At 48.3% G+C, this 18,038-nt stretch overlaps 1 protein-coding gene and 1 long non-coding RNA gene across 2 annotated transcripts; one reads left to right on the top strand and one right to left on the bottom strand.

Annotated features, from left to right (window-relative positions):
* Nucleotides 1-424: 424 nt before the first annotated feature.
* On the bottom strand, nt 425-3,128 carry LOC137482350 (uncharacterized). The gene is made up of 2 exons (XR_011004025.1): nt 2,238-3,128; nt 425-1,185 (listed from the first exon to the last, which is right to left on the bottom strand). It is a non-coding gene; the product is annotated as an uncharacterized lncRNA (long non-coding RNA).
* A 130-nt stretch (nt 3,129-3,258) lies between these two features.
* Nucleotides 3,259-9,656, top strand: TBX22 (T-box transcription factor 22). The gene is made up of 7 exons (XM_068204607.1): nt 3,259-3,756; nt 4,039-4,140; nt 4,346-4,520; nt 4,731-4,895; nt 4,991-5,055; nt 5,135-5,220; nt 7,944-9,656. Exons 1-7 carry the CDS (start codon nt 3,401-3,403, stop codon nt 8,537-8,539), a joined length of 1,545 nt encoding a protein of 514 aa, XP_068060708.1. The 5' UTR covers nt 3,259-3,400; the 3' UTR covers nt 8,540-9,656.
* Nucleotides 9,657-18,038: the final 8,382 nt, after the last annotated feature.

Genomic DNA, 18,038 nt, shown 5'->3' with positions numbered 1-18,038 from the left:
GAACAATCCTTGAATTTATCCATTAGAACCAAATATATCCACATACCAAATTTACAATTGCAGCTCTATATAAATCCATGATGGAGTGGAAATATAAAATAGATAAGTATTAGATGAATAACTGAGTTGAGGTGATATTAAAATATTACACCCTAAGCCAAAAGGCAGATTTGGTTTCCTTTGGTTTTTTTTTTCTTTTGTTTTGGTAAATGCAAAGCAAATCTCGGCAAAACCAAGCACAACTTGAAAAGAACTCCATCTCCTAAAATCTGCCCCAAAAGTGGCTGGGCAAGGCTGTGGTTGGAGGTTACCTGAGTGCTTTCACACATTAAGGGACAGTATTAAAAGATCATTTCCAAGTTAAGCAAATATTTCTGGCATATTGACCAACACTTGCTTTAAAATTAACTTAGTTATTCTGAACTTTTTGCCAACTGATTATTTGCTAGGCTCTCTGATGATGGTAATTCAGGACATTCCATCCCATAATTCCATAAAGACAATAAGATTACAAAGCCCAAGCAGGCTCTGAGTCAGCCTTTGACAGATTAAAGCTCCCCAAGTCCCCTGAAAACCCTTCTCTGACACATTAATTTGACCTAAACCCTCAAAATGTTCCTGATTATATCATCTCAATCGGGCTTGATTTTTGTTTTATTTTTCAGCGTAGGAAATTAAAAAGGCTCAGTTGATCCCCGGCCAAGTTCTTGAAATGTGTTGCAATGCTGAGGAAATCAAAGATTACTCGAAATACTTTTTAATAATATGTCATGTCAGCAGAGATAAAGGTTCACACTCCATGCCCTCAGCTGGCTTCCATCAGCTCTGGCCAGGACCCGCCGGTCACCTTAAAATCATGAGCTTATGCTTTTCTAATTATGAACATGTTCATAAAATTTGATTAATTTCTCTCTGTAAGAAGAATTAAATCTGCATAGGTGGGGCTGATCCTGCCCAGGAGCAAGAGGTAACCCCAATTTTCTCTCCTCTGCCCGGTTCTCCATCCATTTCTTGCCACAAGGGATCATAGAATGCTTTGGGTTTGAAGGGACCTGACAGAACATCTAATTCCAGCCCTCCTGCCATGGACAGTGAACCATTATCCTGTGGAATGATGTTCCAGAGGATGGGCAGCAGGCTGGACATTGTCCCACAGAGGCATCAGGCAGGAGCACCTGGACATTCCTGTAGGAAACAAAACCACATCAGAGGCCACTGCTGATGTAGATCCATGGAAGAATGGAGTGACACAAGGCCAAATCCAGCTATAATTCAGATTATAACTATCAGACTTCGGGAAGTTGTGATACCGACTTTCCACTCCCCAGTCAACCTGCAGGAATTGCCTCCACCAGAGCGGGCACTGGAGTCAGGTCAGCAGCTGGAGAAGGAGGTGGCTTCCAACCAGGTGTCCAGGCTGGATGCTGAGCTTGGGCTTTTGGCAGCTGTATCTGCACCCCGTCACTTCCTCTGAGATCTTTTCCCTGCTCAAATCCCTGTCCCAGCGAGATATGCCAGGATTCTGGTGTGTAAATGTGTGCTAAGAAAGGGATAAATAGTTATAAATGTGTGTTAACATCAATGGGCAATGCCCACCCTGAGCTGAGTAAGGAGCGTCCTTGGGATGGGGATTTGAGGACAAGAATGTGAGTCTGGGACAATTTAAATACACATTTGAGAACAAATACACAGAAAAGTTCTGGCTGTCCCTGGATCCCTGGAAGTGTCCAAGGCAACGTTGGATGGGGCTTGGAGCAGTTTGGAACAGGGGAAGGTGTCCCTGCCCATGGCATGGGGTGGGTTGAAATGAGATTTAAAGTCCCTTCCCACCCAAACCATTCCATGTTCTTCACAAAGACAACCTGCTGCCAGCCCAAACTTTGGGAATGCGTGTACCAGGACAGCAACTCTAACAAATAGAGCAAGAAATCCTGAGAAGTGAAACATTTGGACATACCAGGGCTTCCCTGCCACTCTGGGAGCACCTGGAAGCAGAGCATGGAATGCTGCACCCCATCCCCTGCCTGTCCCAAAGCCACAGGGCCCTGTGGCAGCTTCCGTCTCCTCAACCTGCTTTCTCAGCTGGCCTGTGAATTTTATCCCTTTCCACATTTTTTTCCCGTTAAGGCTCATTTATCCCGGCTGACCTCCCCGGTGCAGGGAAAGGCTGCGGGGCCAGGGGAGTTGGACACCCCCCTGCTCAGCGGGGACACCACTCTCCCCTCCCCAAAACCCACCTGAGCCCCAGAATCCCCTTTACTGCCGGCTCTGGGGACGGTTCCCGGATGGAAAATAAATCAGCGCGGGGCTTCCAGCCTGGGCAGGGCGGGGAGATCCCCGGAGCGGGGGTGAAAATGCCGCGCAGATCCCGCGCAGCGCTTTCCCTGCGCACCTGAGGGTCCCGGCTGGAGGCCTCCGGCTCCGACCTTGCCCTGCCCGGCCGCGCAGGAGTTTCCCGGGGCTCTCCGAGTGGAAAACGGGGATTTCTGCCCCTAATTCAGCGCAGCTGCTGCGGGCGGCGGGGCCGCGCTTTGAAGCAGAGCTGGAGGGAAGGGGGGTGGCGGAGCGGGCGGTGCTGCCTTAAAAAACACCCCAAAAACAACCAAACAAACAAAAAGCAAAAGAAAAACGGGAGACAAAGCCGGAACGTCTGCCCGGCGCTGTCACAGCCCAGGGGTGGCACCGGGTTTGTCGTGCCGGGGACACCGGAGGGGCCACGCGTGACCGGCCCGTGGGGGCAGCTCGGCGGGGCCAGAGGAGAGGCACGGCTCCCTTCTCTTGTATCCCCCTTTTCCCTCTTTTACTTCCCCCCCCACCCCCCGTTTATTTGTATTTTCCTGCCTTTTTCTTTCTTTTTCTACCCTTTTCTCTTTTTTCTCCTTCTCTCCTTCTTTTCTGTTAATCTTTCTCCTTTCTCTCTTTTTTCCCCTTTCTTTTCCTTTTTTTCTTTTTGCCTTTTGCGCTGGTTCTGGTTAAATGTTATTTGCACTTTTGTTGGAAAAGTGGCCCCTAGTGTGCAATTATGTCAAATTTCTTTGAGTTTTACAATTTAATGGAGAACAGTAACTCTTTTATTGATCCTAGACGGGGCCGGCTCCTCTTCCCCCTCTCCCCCCCACCCCTGTGGCTCTCCCCTCCCTCCCCCTCCAACCCCCCCGTTACTCCCATGAAATGTCACTCAATGTTTCTTATGCTCCCACCAGTTTCCAAAACAAACAGAGGAGGCTGCAGCCGTCTATTGACTCAGTTGGATGCAAGAGTATCTCGCCGTGGCCGCTGCCCCCCGACGGGAGCCGTGCGGCGGCCGGGCGAGGGGCGCCGGGTGCCGGCCGGGATGGAGCCGCCACCGCCCGCCTGAGCCCCGCTACCGCCCGGGGAGACCCCTGGCAGCCCAGGAGGGATGGCGCTCAGCTCCCGGGCTCACGCCTTCTCGGTGGAAGCCCTGGTGGGACGCTCGGCCAAGAGGAAGGTGCCGGAGGGTCGCGATGAGGAGCCCGGCCCCGGCTGCCGGCCGGGTCGCAGAGCCCCGGAGGCGGGTGGGTACCGGAGGGAGCCCGGCGCGGAGGGGAGCGAGGGCCGCCCCCGGCCCCGGCACCTCCCGAGCCACCCCCTGCACTTTGTGTTCCCCGCAGAGAAGCGGCCCAAGGCCGGTGCCGAGAGCCGGGCGGGCGGGGTGCAGGTGGAGCTGCAGGGCTCCGAGCTCTGGAGGAGATTCCACGACATCGGCACCGAGATGATCATCACCAAGGCCGGCAGGTACCGGCCGGCCCCCGCCTCGGGCTTTGGTTTTCTCTTTTTTTTTTTTTTTTTTTTTTTTTTTTGTGGGGCACGGTGTTGTTTATTGGGCTTTTTGTTTTGTTTTGTTTCGTTGTCTCGGGTTTCTCTGTTCTGCTGAGCTATTTCACTTAGTTCGCCCCTTTCCCCGCTATTTTCGTTGAGTTCGATTTTCCTTCCTCTCGACGCCCCTTCCCAGCTTCGCAGCCCCTTTTGGTCCCGTGAGCGGCAGCTCTCGCTCAGCCGCTGTCCCTGTACCCGCAGGAGGATGTTCCCGTCGGTCCGGGTGAAGGTGAAGGGGCTGGAGCCGCTGCAGCAATATTACATCGCCATCGACGTCGTGCCCGTGGACTCCAAACGATACAGGTACGGGGGGGACGGGCGGGGCGCCGCGCACCCACGCGGGACCCGTCCTGCGCTGATGGCCGCGATCTGCGACCCGAGAGGGACACGGGGGTCACACAGGGGTGCTGGGGGCCCGCACGCACCTATAGAATCTATAGGTGTGCGTGGGTGTGGGGGGCATGAGGGGACGGGCTCCCGGCGGCTGACGCGGCCCGGCCCGGGCCAGGTACGTCTATCACAGCTCGCAGTGGATGGTGGCGGGGAACACGGACCACTCCTGCATCACCCCGCGCCTCTACATCCACCCCGACTCCCCCTGCTCGGGGGAGACCTGGATGAGGCAAATCATCAGCTTCGACCGCGTGAAGCTCACCAACAACGAGATGGACGACAAGGGGCACGTAGGTGTGGGGCAGCCCCGCCGGGGGGACCGGGGAGGGGCAGAGCATCACCCCGGGGTGCGGAGCATCATCCGGGGGGCAGCGCCGGGAGAGCGGGGGCCGGTCCCTCCTGCCCTGGGGCTCAGGGCTGGCTCCTTCCTGAGCCTCGCCTGGGGTGTTCTTCCTGCCCTTCTCCCTCCGGAGGGCTCAGCCGCCTGTCCCCCCGCACAGATCATCCTGCAGTCCATGCACAAGTACAAGCCCCGCGTCCACGTTATCGCCCAGGATTCTCGCTTCGATCTAGCGCAGATCCAGTCTCTGCCGGCCGAGGGGGTGCAGACCTTCTCCTTCCAGGAGACCGAGTTCACCACCGTCACGGCCTACCAGAACCAGCAGGTACCGGGAGCCGGGGAGATGGAGAGCCCCGATGGCCGCGGCCGCCGCTCCCAGCCCGCCCCGCTCCCCAACGGCCCCTTGATTTCACCCTGCAGATCACGAAGCTGAAGATCGACAGGAATCCCTTCGCCAAAGGTTTTCGGGACCCCGGCAGGAACAGGTAAGGGCCGGGGCCGCCCCGCCGCCGCCCCCGCGCCCGCCGGCCCCGCGGCTGCGTTCAACGCGCTCTCGCCCCGCAGGGGGGTCCTGGACGGGCTCCTGGAGACCTACCCGTGGAGACCCCCCCTCGCCCTGGACTTCAAGGCTTTCGGCACAGACAGCCAGGGTAAGTGAATCCCGCTCGCTGCCTCTCCCGGCCGCACGCCCGGAGCTCCCCGCGGGGCTCCTCGGGCGGCTCGACCCATCAAAGATAACGAGGTGCGCCCAGAAAACGAATCCCTGCTTTTTGAGGGAGTTAATTCCGCCTTGGTTTGGATAAAACTCCTGTGAAAATGCATGCGAGAAGCCGGGAACAACAGGATGAGGGCGCGGGCTGCTCCAGCCCCCGGCTGAATTCAGAGTTTGACGGGCAGAAAAAAATATCTGAGTGTGCAGGAGGCTAATTTGGAGTCGGGCTGTTCTGGCTTTGATCCTGTTACACTAATTGCTTCCAACCGGGTTGGGAATATCAACTACAAACGTGTAGTGGTGACCGCCCGTGCTTTCTGCAGCGGCAGCTTCTGCGCCGACAAATGCGCTATGCAACAGAGAATAAAATTATCTGGTATTTAGAATGCAGCAGTCGCACAGAACTGCAGAGAAGAGGAGGAAAATTTTCGGGGAAAATGCTCTCCTTCATCCTGACACGAGCAACCGGTCCTTTACAGCCCTTTCCCAGAAAAGCGGCTTCAGAAAGTGGTATTTGAAATCAAATTATCCATAGCGCCGAAGGGAAAAAACTAACAGCTCGTTTGCACATTGGAGCTCTCCAAGTCGGGTTTAAAGTCGCGAGTTAAATTCTCTTTTATGTCAGGAACTCTTCAAAGTTTTGGGACACACCAAGTCACCCCTGTGTCTGCCGGAAAATGCTGCAAAAATCACAGCAAACATTCATGTTCTGCAGGCGTAGAAATGAGGGCACAAAGAAATCAGATTCGGGAGAAATTTAGAGGTTTATCAGCTGTAAAGAGAACGAAAATTATTATCAGTAATTGGTGGTAGTAGTAGCAGCTTTATTAGTATTATTAATAGGTTTTTTATTAATTTTATTTTTAGAAATTATCTTATGCAAAAAGCTCCTTTTGAACCCGTTTGCCGGGGGAGAGGAGGTGGTGGATGAGCTGCATGAGGAATGAAACAACAGCAACTGCAATGTTAAAGACATTAAAATATTACTGTACATATAATATTAGAGCTACCTCGGATTTTTGGGTTTTTTGGTTTTGTTTTTTTTTTCTTGTTTAATGTATCTGGTATTTTTCTTCAGGGTAGAAATCCTGGACTGATATAAATATAACAAAATCTGCAGTTCTACTACTAATACAATATATTCCTGAAGAAGAGCATAAAACTGAAATCCCAGAGCTCTAATACCAGGAGGTAAATTAAAAGAAATTATGATCAACATGCTGAAGAAAAAATTGGCTGTAGAATTTTTATTTTTAAGCCTAATAGGAAGGGCAGAAAACACCTGCTCATTGATCTGCTGTATCTGCAATCCCCATTACCAAACTTGCTGTGGAATTTGGGTGAGATTATTGCTCGGGATACCGTACAGCAGATACTGACCCTGCTTTGCTCTGCTGTATCCAACCACGTAGGGGTTTGCTCACTGCCTCACACACAAATATCAGCTCAATCCCATATTTTACATGACCCAAAGTCCCCGAATCCTGGAGGACATCAGGGTATGTCCATGGAGAGAGAACTGGATCCTGCCCTTCTGATGTCAGGACTGAAGCAGCCACTGACAGCAGGGAAGGGTGAGACCTTCACGCCACAAAACCCTCCCGGATTATTGTGATCAAGGGCTGGCCTGTGAGAGGTTCTGCTTGCTGGGAGTTTGGAAATTGATTTGCATCACGTTCTAAATCTTTGTGTTTTTAAGGTTTTTTTAAAGATTTGCTATACCAGCAGCTGTGGTTCAGTTTTACAGTTGATTTCGGGTCTCTGGTTGTGTGTCAAGTCGGATCAGATCCCAGCCAAGCATTGTATTAGTAGGAATTGAATGTAAATTGTAGCACAAATGGATCCACATTCCCTTACATCCTTTCCCAGTGATTTTGGTAAGAAATTAAAATAAAGGTGGGAGGCGGGGGGAACCCTCTGGAAGAATTTGGTAATGAGTGTGCAGCAGACATTTGGCTCCCCACAGGCGGGAGATGAAACCAGCATCTGTGTAGCACCAGGGCCGGCTGCTCCCGAGCACCATTCCCTCCTCGGAGCAGCCATCCCATCCCTGCTAAATTTTTACTCCTTGGCATTGCTTTTCTCCCGAATTCTGAAAGTGTTCATTCATCCCTTCCAGAAAGGAGGACGTTCACAGGACTTGTGAGTTTGAATTTCTGGAGACACCAATAGCATTCAGGGGAATGTTTCAAATTGCTTGGGAAGCCAAGTGAAATGAGTCAATTCCTGTGAGCAGGAAGGTACAAAAAAATTCTCCATCAGGCTGAATATGCTTTTTTGTTCTTATATCCAAGGGGAAAAAGCTGTCTGGAATTTGCATGAAAAATAAGGAACCTGAAATGGCAATGGTGTGGGTGTAGCAGGGAAGGGTCGTGCAACCAGGTAAAGATCCAGGTGTGTGTGGAGCTGCATTTACCATGATCGCAGTCCAAGGAATGGGATTAGACACTTGTAAATATTGTTCTCAGACAAATACCAGCTAGCAATAACCATTTATGGATAGATCTTCCCATTTTCCAGGAGCTGGTCTTCGGAGCGGGTTCATGCTTGGATGGACACCAGCAGCAGGGAGACCTGAAGTGGGAGCAGGAGTCCTCCAAGGATTGCTTGGCTGTGGACACTAGTTAGCCCAGCCTGGATGATTTCTGTTTTCCTTTCCAGGTGGGAGCTCCAGCTCTTCTCCAGTGGCCTCCAGCAGTGGGACCCCCTCTCCTCTGAACCCCCTGCTCTCTCCATCATGCTCCCCTCCCACGCTTCACTTGCCTGCGAGCAACCTGGGCATGTCGTGCCCCGAGAGCTTCCTGCATCCCCTCAACGTTCCCCTCTACTACAAGATCTGCCCTACGAGCTTCTTGAGACAACAGGCACTCGTCCTTCCAAGCCACGAAAAACTAGGAGCCACCAACCCACACCTTTTACCCCACTTCATGGTGGATGTACCCAAACTCTCTTCCCTGAAAAACGCCAAAGCCGAAGACTTAAACGCTCAGTGCCTACAAGCCCCCGGTTCTGCTGGTCAAATGCTGTATGGATTACATGCATCTGGAAACATTTTCCCATCAAGTCCCATTGCTCGGGAAGCACTTAATTGTTCTTTACATCCTCCATATGGCTTGTATGGTTATAACTTCTCTGTGCCATCCAGACTGATGAATGCAGCAGGGCATTTCAAAGTGAGTGACAGCATTCCGGCTGCTTTGAGGGACGGCAGATGCAATCACTCCAACTGGCACCCCACAATTAACCACTGCCTTTAGTGGGATCAGAGAATATTTCTGAGCTGTGTAAAGCAAGTCCTTCCTTCCTTCATAGCCCGAGGCTCGTTAGTTATTGACTCTGAAACACTGCATGGTACAGGAGCAGGATGGGCAGGCATTTAATCCTTTTATTTTGTGGACAGAAGTGTTGTGTTGTTGGGAGGGTGGAGGATCTGGGAGGGTCTGACATGACCCTGAGGTGATACCTTTTGGCCACATTTATGTCACAGTTGTAGGTTAAGAGCAAACTGTCAGTCACCTTTTTACTATTTGCACTCTCAAGTGGGAACATTGATGTCTGTATTTCTACAGCTCTGTTTTCTCTCTCTTGCTTGCCTTTAGTTAGCTCAGAGCCTGGGGAGCTGCTGCTCACCCACTCAAGTTTTATCCCTAATTTCAAAGGGACCATCCAGGACCTGGACTTGGCAAAGGAGCCACTTCTGGCCAAGCACTCGAGCTTGTTCTTAAGTTCTCTTGGCTCTAATGGGTCCTAATTAATGACATAAAAGTCCCTCATTCTCCAAGACCCAGATGCTTCTGTTATCAGGGTGGGGACATAAATCCAAACACCTTAAATCCAAGTATCTGCCGCCAGGGTAAAGAAAGGCAGGATGAAAGATGGATGGGGTGAGAAGCTGGAGGGGTGGCCCAGAGCCCTCTTTTCCATGCCCCACCTTCCAGTAGCACCAGCACTGATGGTGTGGTGGGAAGGACAGGATGAGGTCACACATGTCTCCTGTGGTGAGATGGATCCATGCTGGGGACATGGAGGACACATCTTGGAGAGCTGTGTGGGATGAAACATCCCCAGGAGCCCTGCAGGACAATCCTTTGACCCAGAGCTCTCAGCCCCAAGGGACACAGAAGATCCGCGTGGGATCTCATCCGGCCTTGCCCGAGGGAAGGGGCAGGGATGTTCCTGGCTCAGTCCCACAGAGAACACGGATCCTTTATGGAGAATTACAACTCTACAAACCCTGCAACATGAGCTTTTCAATTCCTTCCAAAATTCCTGTTTGTTTTCTTGTAACCTGTGGATATTCTTGTTATCCCTGTAAATAATCTCCGGCTCCCAAGGGTGCCATGTAACTCACAATAAATCAGGACACAGGTTTTATTCTTTATTTGATTGATGTTCAGTCTCTATCTAAAGTCAGATTTGGTACCATCACTTGGTAGATGGCAGAGATTGGAAAATAAGGCTTGGTTGGGACCAGCCATATTTTGGGATTAATCCTATATTTTCAAGCACAACACACAATATAGAGGGATTAGACACAGGCTTAAGAATCAAAACTGATACCAGAGTTTTGATTTTATTTTCATCCTTAACAGGTAACAAAGTCAGACCAGAATAAGCAATATCAAAAACTGCTAAATTAACAAAAATTACACTTTTAGTTTCATGAGACTGATAAAATTCAGACAACATTGGTTTCCTTAATTTTCCTGATGTGGGGGTTCACAGAGCCCCCAGTGATGCCAGTATGAAATGGGGGATTGTGATAAATGGTCTGTACAACTGTAAAAATGAACAAACCTGCTTTCTCGGGCTGTTTCTTAGCAGTTTATCTCACTATTTTTATTAAAAAAGAAAAAGCTTTATTTTTCCTTGGGAGTCCTTATTTCCAACATTGGTGGTGACTGAATTCCTGTGGCAAGTCCACTGCTGGCCCTGGCCAGGCTCTGTCCAGCTGAGTGACCATGACCAAGCCCCAACATGTGGTTGAACTCCTGGGGAGCTGGAAGGCTCTTCCTGATCAGTCACGGATTTGTGCAATGGGGAACTTCCAATTTTCCAAATATTTGCGGTTGCATAAAATATTCCAGAGTTGCTGGCCATGAGCTGTAATCCAGTAAATCAGTGTCTGGTTAAAAATGTGACTGATAATGACTGGGAGAGATATTTTTGGTGCAGTGATTTGCTCCACCAGGAACGATGCTCGGCACATTCCAGTGGAATTGAGCTGGATCTCAAAGCGCTTCCATGGGTCCCGTAGGATCCCAGGTTTCGCCAACCTTCCACATCGCAGCCACATGGAAAACACGCCCAGAGCCTGGTCCCTGCAAGGTCTGAGTGTGTCCCAGGGGTGCCACACTTTGGGAGGGTGCTCATCAGGCAGATCCAGAAATAGCAATTTTTCTGCATGAGAGGTCGACACGGCGTGAGAAGAGCTGCTTTATCTGCGTTATCTGAGGGTTATTTCCATTTTCTTTGCCCTTACCTCCTGCTTTTATCCTTTCAAAAATAAGTCTAAGAAATTAAAAGGATTTGGGTGGTGTTTTCAAGCAGTCATAGCTCTCTGTCATGCGCCACCAAGGCCACCTCAGAGCAGACTGAGCTCCCTGGCCCTTTTGACATAGGAATATTTTCCATATCAACAATGGTGACTCAAGCTGATTCACTCACACTATAAAATAGATGAGTTTGCCTAGATATTAAAATAAATGTGCCCCAAAAAGTAGCTAACCTGCACTCTACACTCTCAGGGTCCTTTGTAAAACAGCTGCTAGCGGGAGGTGAGTGGCAGAACTCAAGAGAATAAATCAGATTAATCAATATGATTTATTAAATGTGAAACTGGGCAAACTGAGGCCGATATTTCAAGTAAGCCCATGTGTCTGTCAATATAATTCCATCACGTACTGCTTTGTATTTCTTGCCACAAATATTACAGGAAAACTCATGGCCATTTCAAAGTTCACAATTCTTGGGACTTAGTGGGCAAATACAAACAGCACCTCAGGATTATGGTGCTATTTTTAACTGGGAACAGGGAGAAAAACAAAGGGTTTTTTTAGAAGATGAAACTTGCTGAACAATCTCAGCTATTAGTCATTTGACCTTTCGCAAGAGGAGTTTGAAGTTATTTGGGAATATCTGAGCCTGTTTATAGCACTCATCATGTAAAATTCCCCATTCCAGAGGTGCCGCGTCCGTACCCAGCGCCGGGTGCTTAGACACGGGGGTGGATTTAAAATCCAAGGAGACAAAATATCCGGCAATAATATTTTTAATCAAAGTACAGTTTACTCTCTGGTTTCACCCAAATTTAATCCAACTATTAGAGAAGCCAAAGGCATAGAGGGAGCATCGGATGTCGCTTTTTGCGATGGAAGTGCCTCAGTTTACATTTGATCTGCTGAGGTTGGGGCTGTAATTAGATGATAATTTGTATCACAATTATGCAAAGCAAACGAGGATTGGATAGCAAGATAGAGCAGAACAAATAAGCACCCAGACCATTTGAAATGCATCCAGTATGGAAACCATGTCCATGTGTGGCTGGGGCTGGGGACATGTTGTTCCAATAAAGCTGCAGAAAGGGAAAAGGCCGGGATCGGTTCCTCCAAAAGTTTCAAATGCTCATGTTTACAAATTTGTATTGCACATTAATATGTAAACACAGCCTATTGGAAACAGATGAGGCCTCAATATTTACATGCCCTTTCCTCTTAGTTTTGGGTGTCTGGTTGTCCCCCAGAACACACAACATCTGTGGTGTCTCATAAAACTCAGCTCAGGAAGCTAAAGGAGAGCTTCAGATAATTATAAAATCGCTGGTGCCATGGTGAGTCTCCCATCCCAGATGGATTTTGGGTTCCGGGTGCAGGGGGATGCATTTGCAACTCCTGTGGGGTTGTGCTACGAGCACTCGGTGACTGGAGCTGCACTTTGCAGTGCCACAAGCGAAGTCTCATTTTTTGGCATTTTCTGGATGAAATTTATAATTTTCTTTACTGCTGTGTCACTTGGAGCTATGACAGGAACCATGGCATTGCTTGGAATATGCAGGAACTTCATCCATGCCCACTCCGTGCTCCACCAGCACTGCACCCACTGGGAAAAACAGCTTTTAAAACATCAAGAACAATTTTTTTAATAAATTAATTTCCAAAAGGAAAAGGAAAAGCGCCTTCCTCACAATGTAAATAAAAGCTTTGACTTGTTAATCACCTTTTCTTTCACTGGTTTATTTGCATTTTGGGATGCAAACTCCAGGCATCCCTTTCCATGGCATCCCAGACCGCCCGGCCCAGGGAGTGAATGCCGATGGATGCAGCAGTCAAGGCTGTTGGGAATTACAGGGGCTGAGAGGACTTTTGCAGATGTTGGGAATTGCCCTGCAAGCTGTTTGTGCTTAATAGAGCTCTGGTCTCCCCAGGCTCATGGACTTTCTGAATTTTGCAGTTATTTATAAAGCCATTTCTCCACTGTGTCCTTTTGGTGACATTCCCAAGAAGGACCTATCGTCTACTTCCATCCATCAAACCATTTCCTCCCAGACTGCTGCTCCTAACGCACCAAGTTTTCAGTTTATTGTAGCAATTAAGTACAAGAAGGAGTCCAGGTTTTGAGAAGGACCCCTTGAGCTTATAAATCAAACACAAAGCAGCAAGTAAAAGTCAAGACCTTTCTGGAGAGGGAAACACCAGCAATAGGGAGAAAACTTCGGAAAAATAATTTTTGCTGCCTAAGGAGGCAGATCCTGAACAAAACCAGAGATGGGGGAAGGAGCTGAGGATGGCTTCTGGCTCTCTGAAGTCTGGATACATTTTGCAGATATTTTCAGCTATTTTCTCTTATTTCAAAAGCCTTGCTTTTCCATGTTTTCAGAGAATGGTGTTTTGGAGAAATTCACTTTTTCCTTCTTGGCACTGGCTCCAGATCTCACCTCGGAGCTGGGTCCCAGCTCCAACAATATCCTCAGGGCCCTTCCCAGCAGCTGGGAACACTTAGCAGCTCATCCACCCGCTCTGCTCACCTGCCTGAAGAGCCCTGACAGGTCCATCTGCTTCCAGTCAGGCCTCAAATAAAACCTCCGGCTCCAAGGGGAAGAAACGAGTCAGGGACTTGTGTGGTGACTTGGAGTTACTGCTGAAATTACTCAGCTGATGCTCCAGGGATGGATTCTGCCCTCAGCTCCTGGGCCATCAGAGTGAGCTGCTGCATCCCTTCCCCCTGGATCTGCAGCCTGAAACCAACAGAAATTTCCTTTTTCAGGCAGGTCTGGGTGGATATTAAACACTGAACCACAATCCTACTGTGCCCACGTCACCTCAAGAATTCAGTGGTTTAAACCATCACACAGTACTTTAACCACCCTGTAGGTTTAAGGCAGTTTGATAAATTTTGGGGCTGGGGCTGCATTTCATGTGAGTTTTCAATCCCAGGACAAAATGGTGTGATCCAGGAGGCTGGACTGGTTTTTTTCTCAATAGCACCACAATACCCTCTGTGCTGAGTGCCTTTTAAACTTAGAAAAGAGCATAAATCCAGATACAAAGCAATATTTCAAGTGCTAAGTGGTTCATACCCATATAATAGTGAAATATTATTATTATTATTACTGTTACTATTATTATTATTAAATACCAGGCAATGAAATGCAAGGAGTGGAGGCTCCTGTGCCCTCCAAAGCTGTGAGGACAATTAAAGGCACCTTCAAGTGAGTCCAGTAAGGTCCCATCCTCTCACAGGACTGCAGATTTGGGGCTGGAATTAGGGATTTTTCTTCCTGCAATGAAAGCATTTCACATGTCTATCCCTAGAAATATTCAACTAGGGTTTTAACACCACTGCCTGTGCAAAATAAACAAATTTAATTTTACACTGATATCTTAATTTCTTGCAGCAAACCATTATGTCTAGAAGTGTTAATAAACTTAAAGATGAGAATGCACAGTCTTAAAAAGTTTGATTATCAACAATTTTTCCTCCGTGGAGGTCAATCCATGTTGAATACCCAGCTGCCCCACTCAGGACATGCAGGTACCACATGTCTCCCTTCACCAGCAACACTTTTAGCTTTAGTCCTTTGCTGAATTCTTCCTTTATGTTCGTTAAAGGTCGTACTGTAAAATTAATCAAAGTCGATATGCTATTTCCTGTATCGTATTTCTTCTAACGTTATCAATATTGCTAATAAAAATAGAGATTGGAACAGTATGTTGTAATGTCCAGGATATAAGCCAGATCCTGCTGCAGCTCAAATAAATATGAATTTGGCCTTTGGCTTTCATAAAAGCAGGATAATGTCTCTATCTGGGCTCTTCTAACGGATAACATCAGCCCCCTTTGCTTCACTTCTCAGAATTCCCAGGATTTGAGAATTTAGGCTGGTAGAAGAAATAAAACTCTGTGTCCTGGAGATTTTCAAGATTAAACCAAACCAAAGTAAAGCAGAGCCCCAAACTTCATTCCCAGCTGAAACAAAATCTGGCATTTTCAAAGACTTTGCGCTTTGAAAGTGATGACACTTCCCATGTTGGCCCTTGGAATTGCAAATGAGGAGCTCTTGAGGGAAAGAATGGGAAGGAGAGAACAGGGAAGAGCTTATATGGATCTGGTCAGGTCCAGGTACTTCATCCCTGCTGCTGTTTCTCCTTCCCAAGACAATATCCCCTCTTTCTGAGGTGGTTTTTAGTCAAATTTTTGGTCAAAGAATTAGGAAAGAATTCTTCCCTGTGAGGTGGGGAGGCCCTGGCACAGGGTGCCCAGGGAAGCTCTGGCTGCCCCATCCCTGGAGGTGCCCAGGGCCAGGTTGAACAAGGCTTGGAGCAACCTGGGCTAGTGGAAGGTGTCCCTGCCCATGGCAGGTGTGGGAATGCATGAGCTTTAAGGTCCCTCCACCTTAAACAATTCCATGATTCCAGGAAATGGGTTTGGGTGGTGTTTGAGCTGTGTGTGCCAGTGAGGATTTTCCCCCTATGTCCAGCTCCTCTCGCCACCTTGAGGATCCCATGGAGTGTCAGGATTTCCTCAATCACACTTGTATGAAGGATCCATCTGGGAATGCATGGTCTTAGCTGCTGACCCTGGGAGTCTGCTTCCAGGTCCTGCTGGCGAGACAGCCAGAGCATCCCGCTCCAAACCGGAGCCTCCCAAATGACCAAATATCACTTATTTTTTAACTGGTTTTGAATATCACTCATGCATCTGGAGCCATGAGCTTTAATGAGCCATAAAAAGGAGGAATTTTGCTGGGTAGGTCTCCTGGACACAGAACAGAGCAGAGGATGGAAATGAGATCCAGCTCTGCCCAAGCCAAAACTTTCTGGAGGCAATGGTGAGTGTCTCTGTTGGCCATCCTGCATCGGGCTCGTGGGGCAGGGATGCTCCTGCATCCACTGACTTCTTCCATGACCCTGCATCAGATCCAGACCATGCTCAAGCTCCTGGGAAATCTTTCTCAAAAATTTGGAAGCTTCAGTGTCTCCTTGGGGTTGTATCTCTTACCAGAGCCATGGCTTGGAGGTAGCAGGCATTGGTCCACGCTCTTCCTGTGGATTTGCTCCTCAGCAGGTGAAAACAAGGATTTGCTCCTCAGCTTAAAAAACAACAACAACAAAAAAAAATTAACAAAAACACCTCTGGGGTGAGAAAAGTGTTTTATTTGCAGAAATTGGGCTTGGCCAGTTTGGATACTGGCATTCCTGTCCCAGCAGCCACGTGGCCCCAGCACCAGCCCCCACATTTTAATTCTTCCCCTATTTTTTCCTTAAAATAGGGCACACCTGTATGGAAGGCGAGTTTCTTCAAGACATTCCTGATCTGGAGCATATTAAACTGATATTTTTGTTTTGTATTTTGGATGATTTGCTCCAGTGATAACATAATAGCATGATATTTAGCCTGGGACTGATTAAAACATTTCTTTTGATCAGCGCAGCAGATTGGAACAGTTGTTTATTACTGGACAAAGCTTGGAGAAAAGGAATTAAGAAAAAAGAGCTGAAAAAAGAAACTGCTCTGGGTGGCTGTTGGATTTGGTTTGTGCTGGGATATTTCCTTTGGGAAAATTCTCTGTTCCAGCCGGGGTTTGGGAAGTGAGAGAAGGGAAGGATGATCCATCACACTGATGGACAACGGCTGAAAAGCTGGGCACTGGCTGTTAAAACCACACGTGTGGGGAATAAAAGTCATTTCTCCCTCTCAGGACACACCGGTGGCCCAGATCACCACCGATGAATTTCTACATCCAAATTTAGCATTTCCTAGTAGGAAACTTCTCAGCTACATCAATCACTGCACACTTCAAATCTGCCTATGTTTTAAAATATAAGATTTAACTTTAAAAACCTTTTATTTTGCTTTCTTGACCAAATGCAGAGTTGTTTTGTTACAAACCTACAACATCTGAATGTAAACGCGTTACTCTGGTTTAGCTCCAGTTCCTCTAAAGGCTTTTAAGGCTATAGATTTTAATTACATTAATATTTTTAATAAAATCCTCTTTTTAACTGCTGGCAAGACTGTAAGGGAAAAAACAATAATATCTGGCTCTGTCTCTCTGACAGAATAATTCTTCAAGTTGCATTTGCCACATCCTCGCAGCTGCGACCAATAATCCTCTGTCTTTATGATTCTCCTCCGATATGAAATTAAAATGAACTGGAAATGTTTATGCTGCAAATGGTGTGCAACACATTAAACAGATAATGCCAGCGAAGGGTTTGCTTCAAACAGGGGCTCCTCCTCCAGCAGAGCCCCTCTGTAACTTAATCCCCCCTTTTCCCAGGCAGCAGAAATTGCTGCTCCGCAAAAAGCCTCAGACACATCACCATATCTTCATTAAAGAGGAATTACTTCCATCTCACCATCCCCAGGTGCCACTGAAAGCAGGGCTTTGTTTCATGTGGCCCATTGCAATTCCTGTGTTTATAGCAGTAGATTCCTTGGCTTCATGGGACATTTGGAGATAAATCTATTTTGAGTCCTGTTTGCTTCCCCTGGCCTTTTCCCTGCAGCATGTTTATAGCTGCATATTAATTCCTCGGTCATGCCTTTGGAATTTTTCACTGCTTACAATAAAAAAAAAAGAGGCCTCATGCTATTTAATCATCTCAGCCCAATATGTTTTTTGCTTGCTTGCACCAATCGATACATTGGGCTAAATCAAATTCTTTCAGGTTGTTAATTCTGAGGGGCTCCATTCCCAAGGCCTGCACCTGCCCCATGTTTTCCTTGCAAGGGGACACCTCTCCCCAGCTCCCAGGGTGACTCCCTGACGTGTGTGCAAAAGGATCTTGGGGATGTGGAGAGCCTGGGGCTGGGGAGGCGAGAGTTGCGCCGTGGTCCTTTGTGTCACGTGGTGTCCCTCAGTGTCCCACAGCCAGACACTGTGTCAGTGACCTGGGAGGAAAAGGAGCTTGTCCTTAACTGGGGAATTTTTCCAGCACAACCTATGGGATTTTCATGTCCTGCTGCTTCCTGGACACCACCACCACCGGATGGTTTGGGTTGAACCATAAAGCCCATCCAGTTCCATCCCCTGCCACGGGCAGGGACAGCTTCCACTATCCCAGGGTGCTTCCAGCCCTGTCCAGCCTGGGCTTGGACATTTCCAGGGATCCAGTGGTAGCCACAGCTTCTCTGGGCACCCTGTGCCAGGGCCTCCCCACCCTCACCTCTGCTCAGAAACATGGTTTCTGCTACATGGCTCTGACTTGAAGACTGGGAAGTCCAATCAACTTTGCTTTAATATTTCAAAGTGTT

This window comes from Anomalospiza imberbis, chromosome 14, assembly GCF_031753505.1.
Source record: "Anomalospiza imberbis isolate Cuckoo-Finch-1a 21T00152 chromosome 14, ASM3175350v1, whole genome shotgun sequence".
In the NCBI taxonomy this organism is placed as follows: Eukaryota; Metazoa; Chordata; class Aves; order Passeriformes; family Viduidae; genus Anomalospiza; species Anomalospiza imberbis.
Note: the sequence above shows the minus strand (reverse complement) of the source record. Positions and strands in the feature narration are given on the sequence as shown.

Bases quoted from the DNA above. Each gene is read 5' to 3' on its own strand.
- TBX22 (XM_068204607.1), top strand. From the start codon at position 3,401: ATGGCGCTCAGCTCCCGGGCTCACGCCTTCTCGGTGGAAGCCCTGGTG. The intron at 4,521-4,730 runs GTAGGTGTGGGG...CCCCCCGCACAG, and splicing joins AGATGGACGACAAGGGGCAC to ATCATCCTGCAGTCCATGCA. The intron at 5,221-7,943 runs GTAAGTGAATCC...TTTCCTTTCCAG, and splicing joins TTTCGGCACAGACAGCCAGG to GTGGGAGCTCCAGCTCTTCT.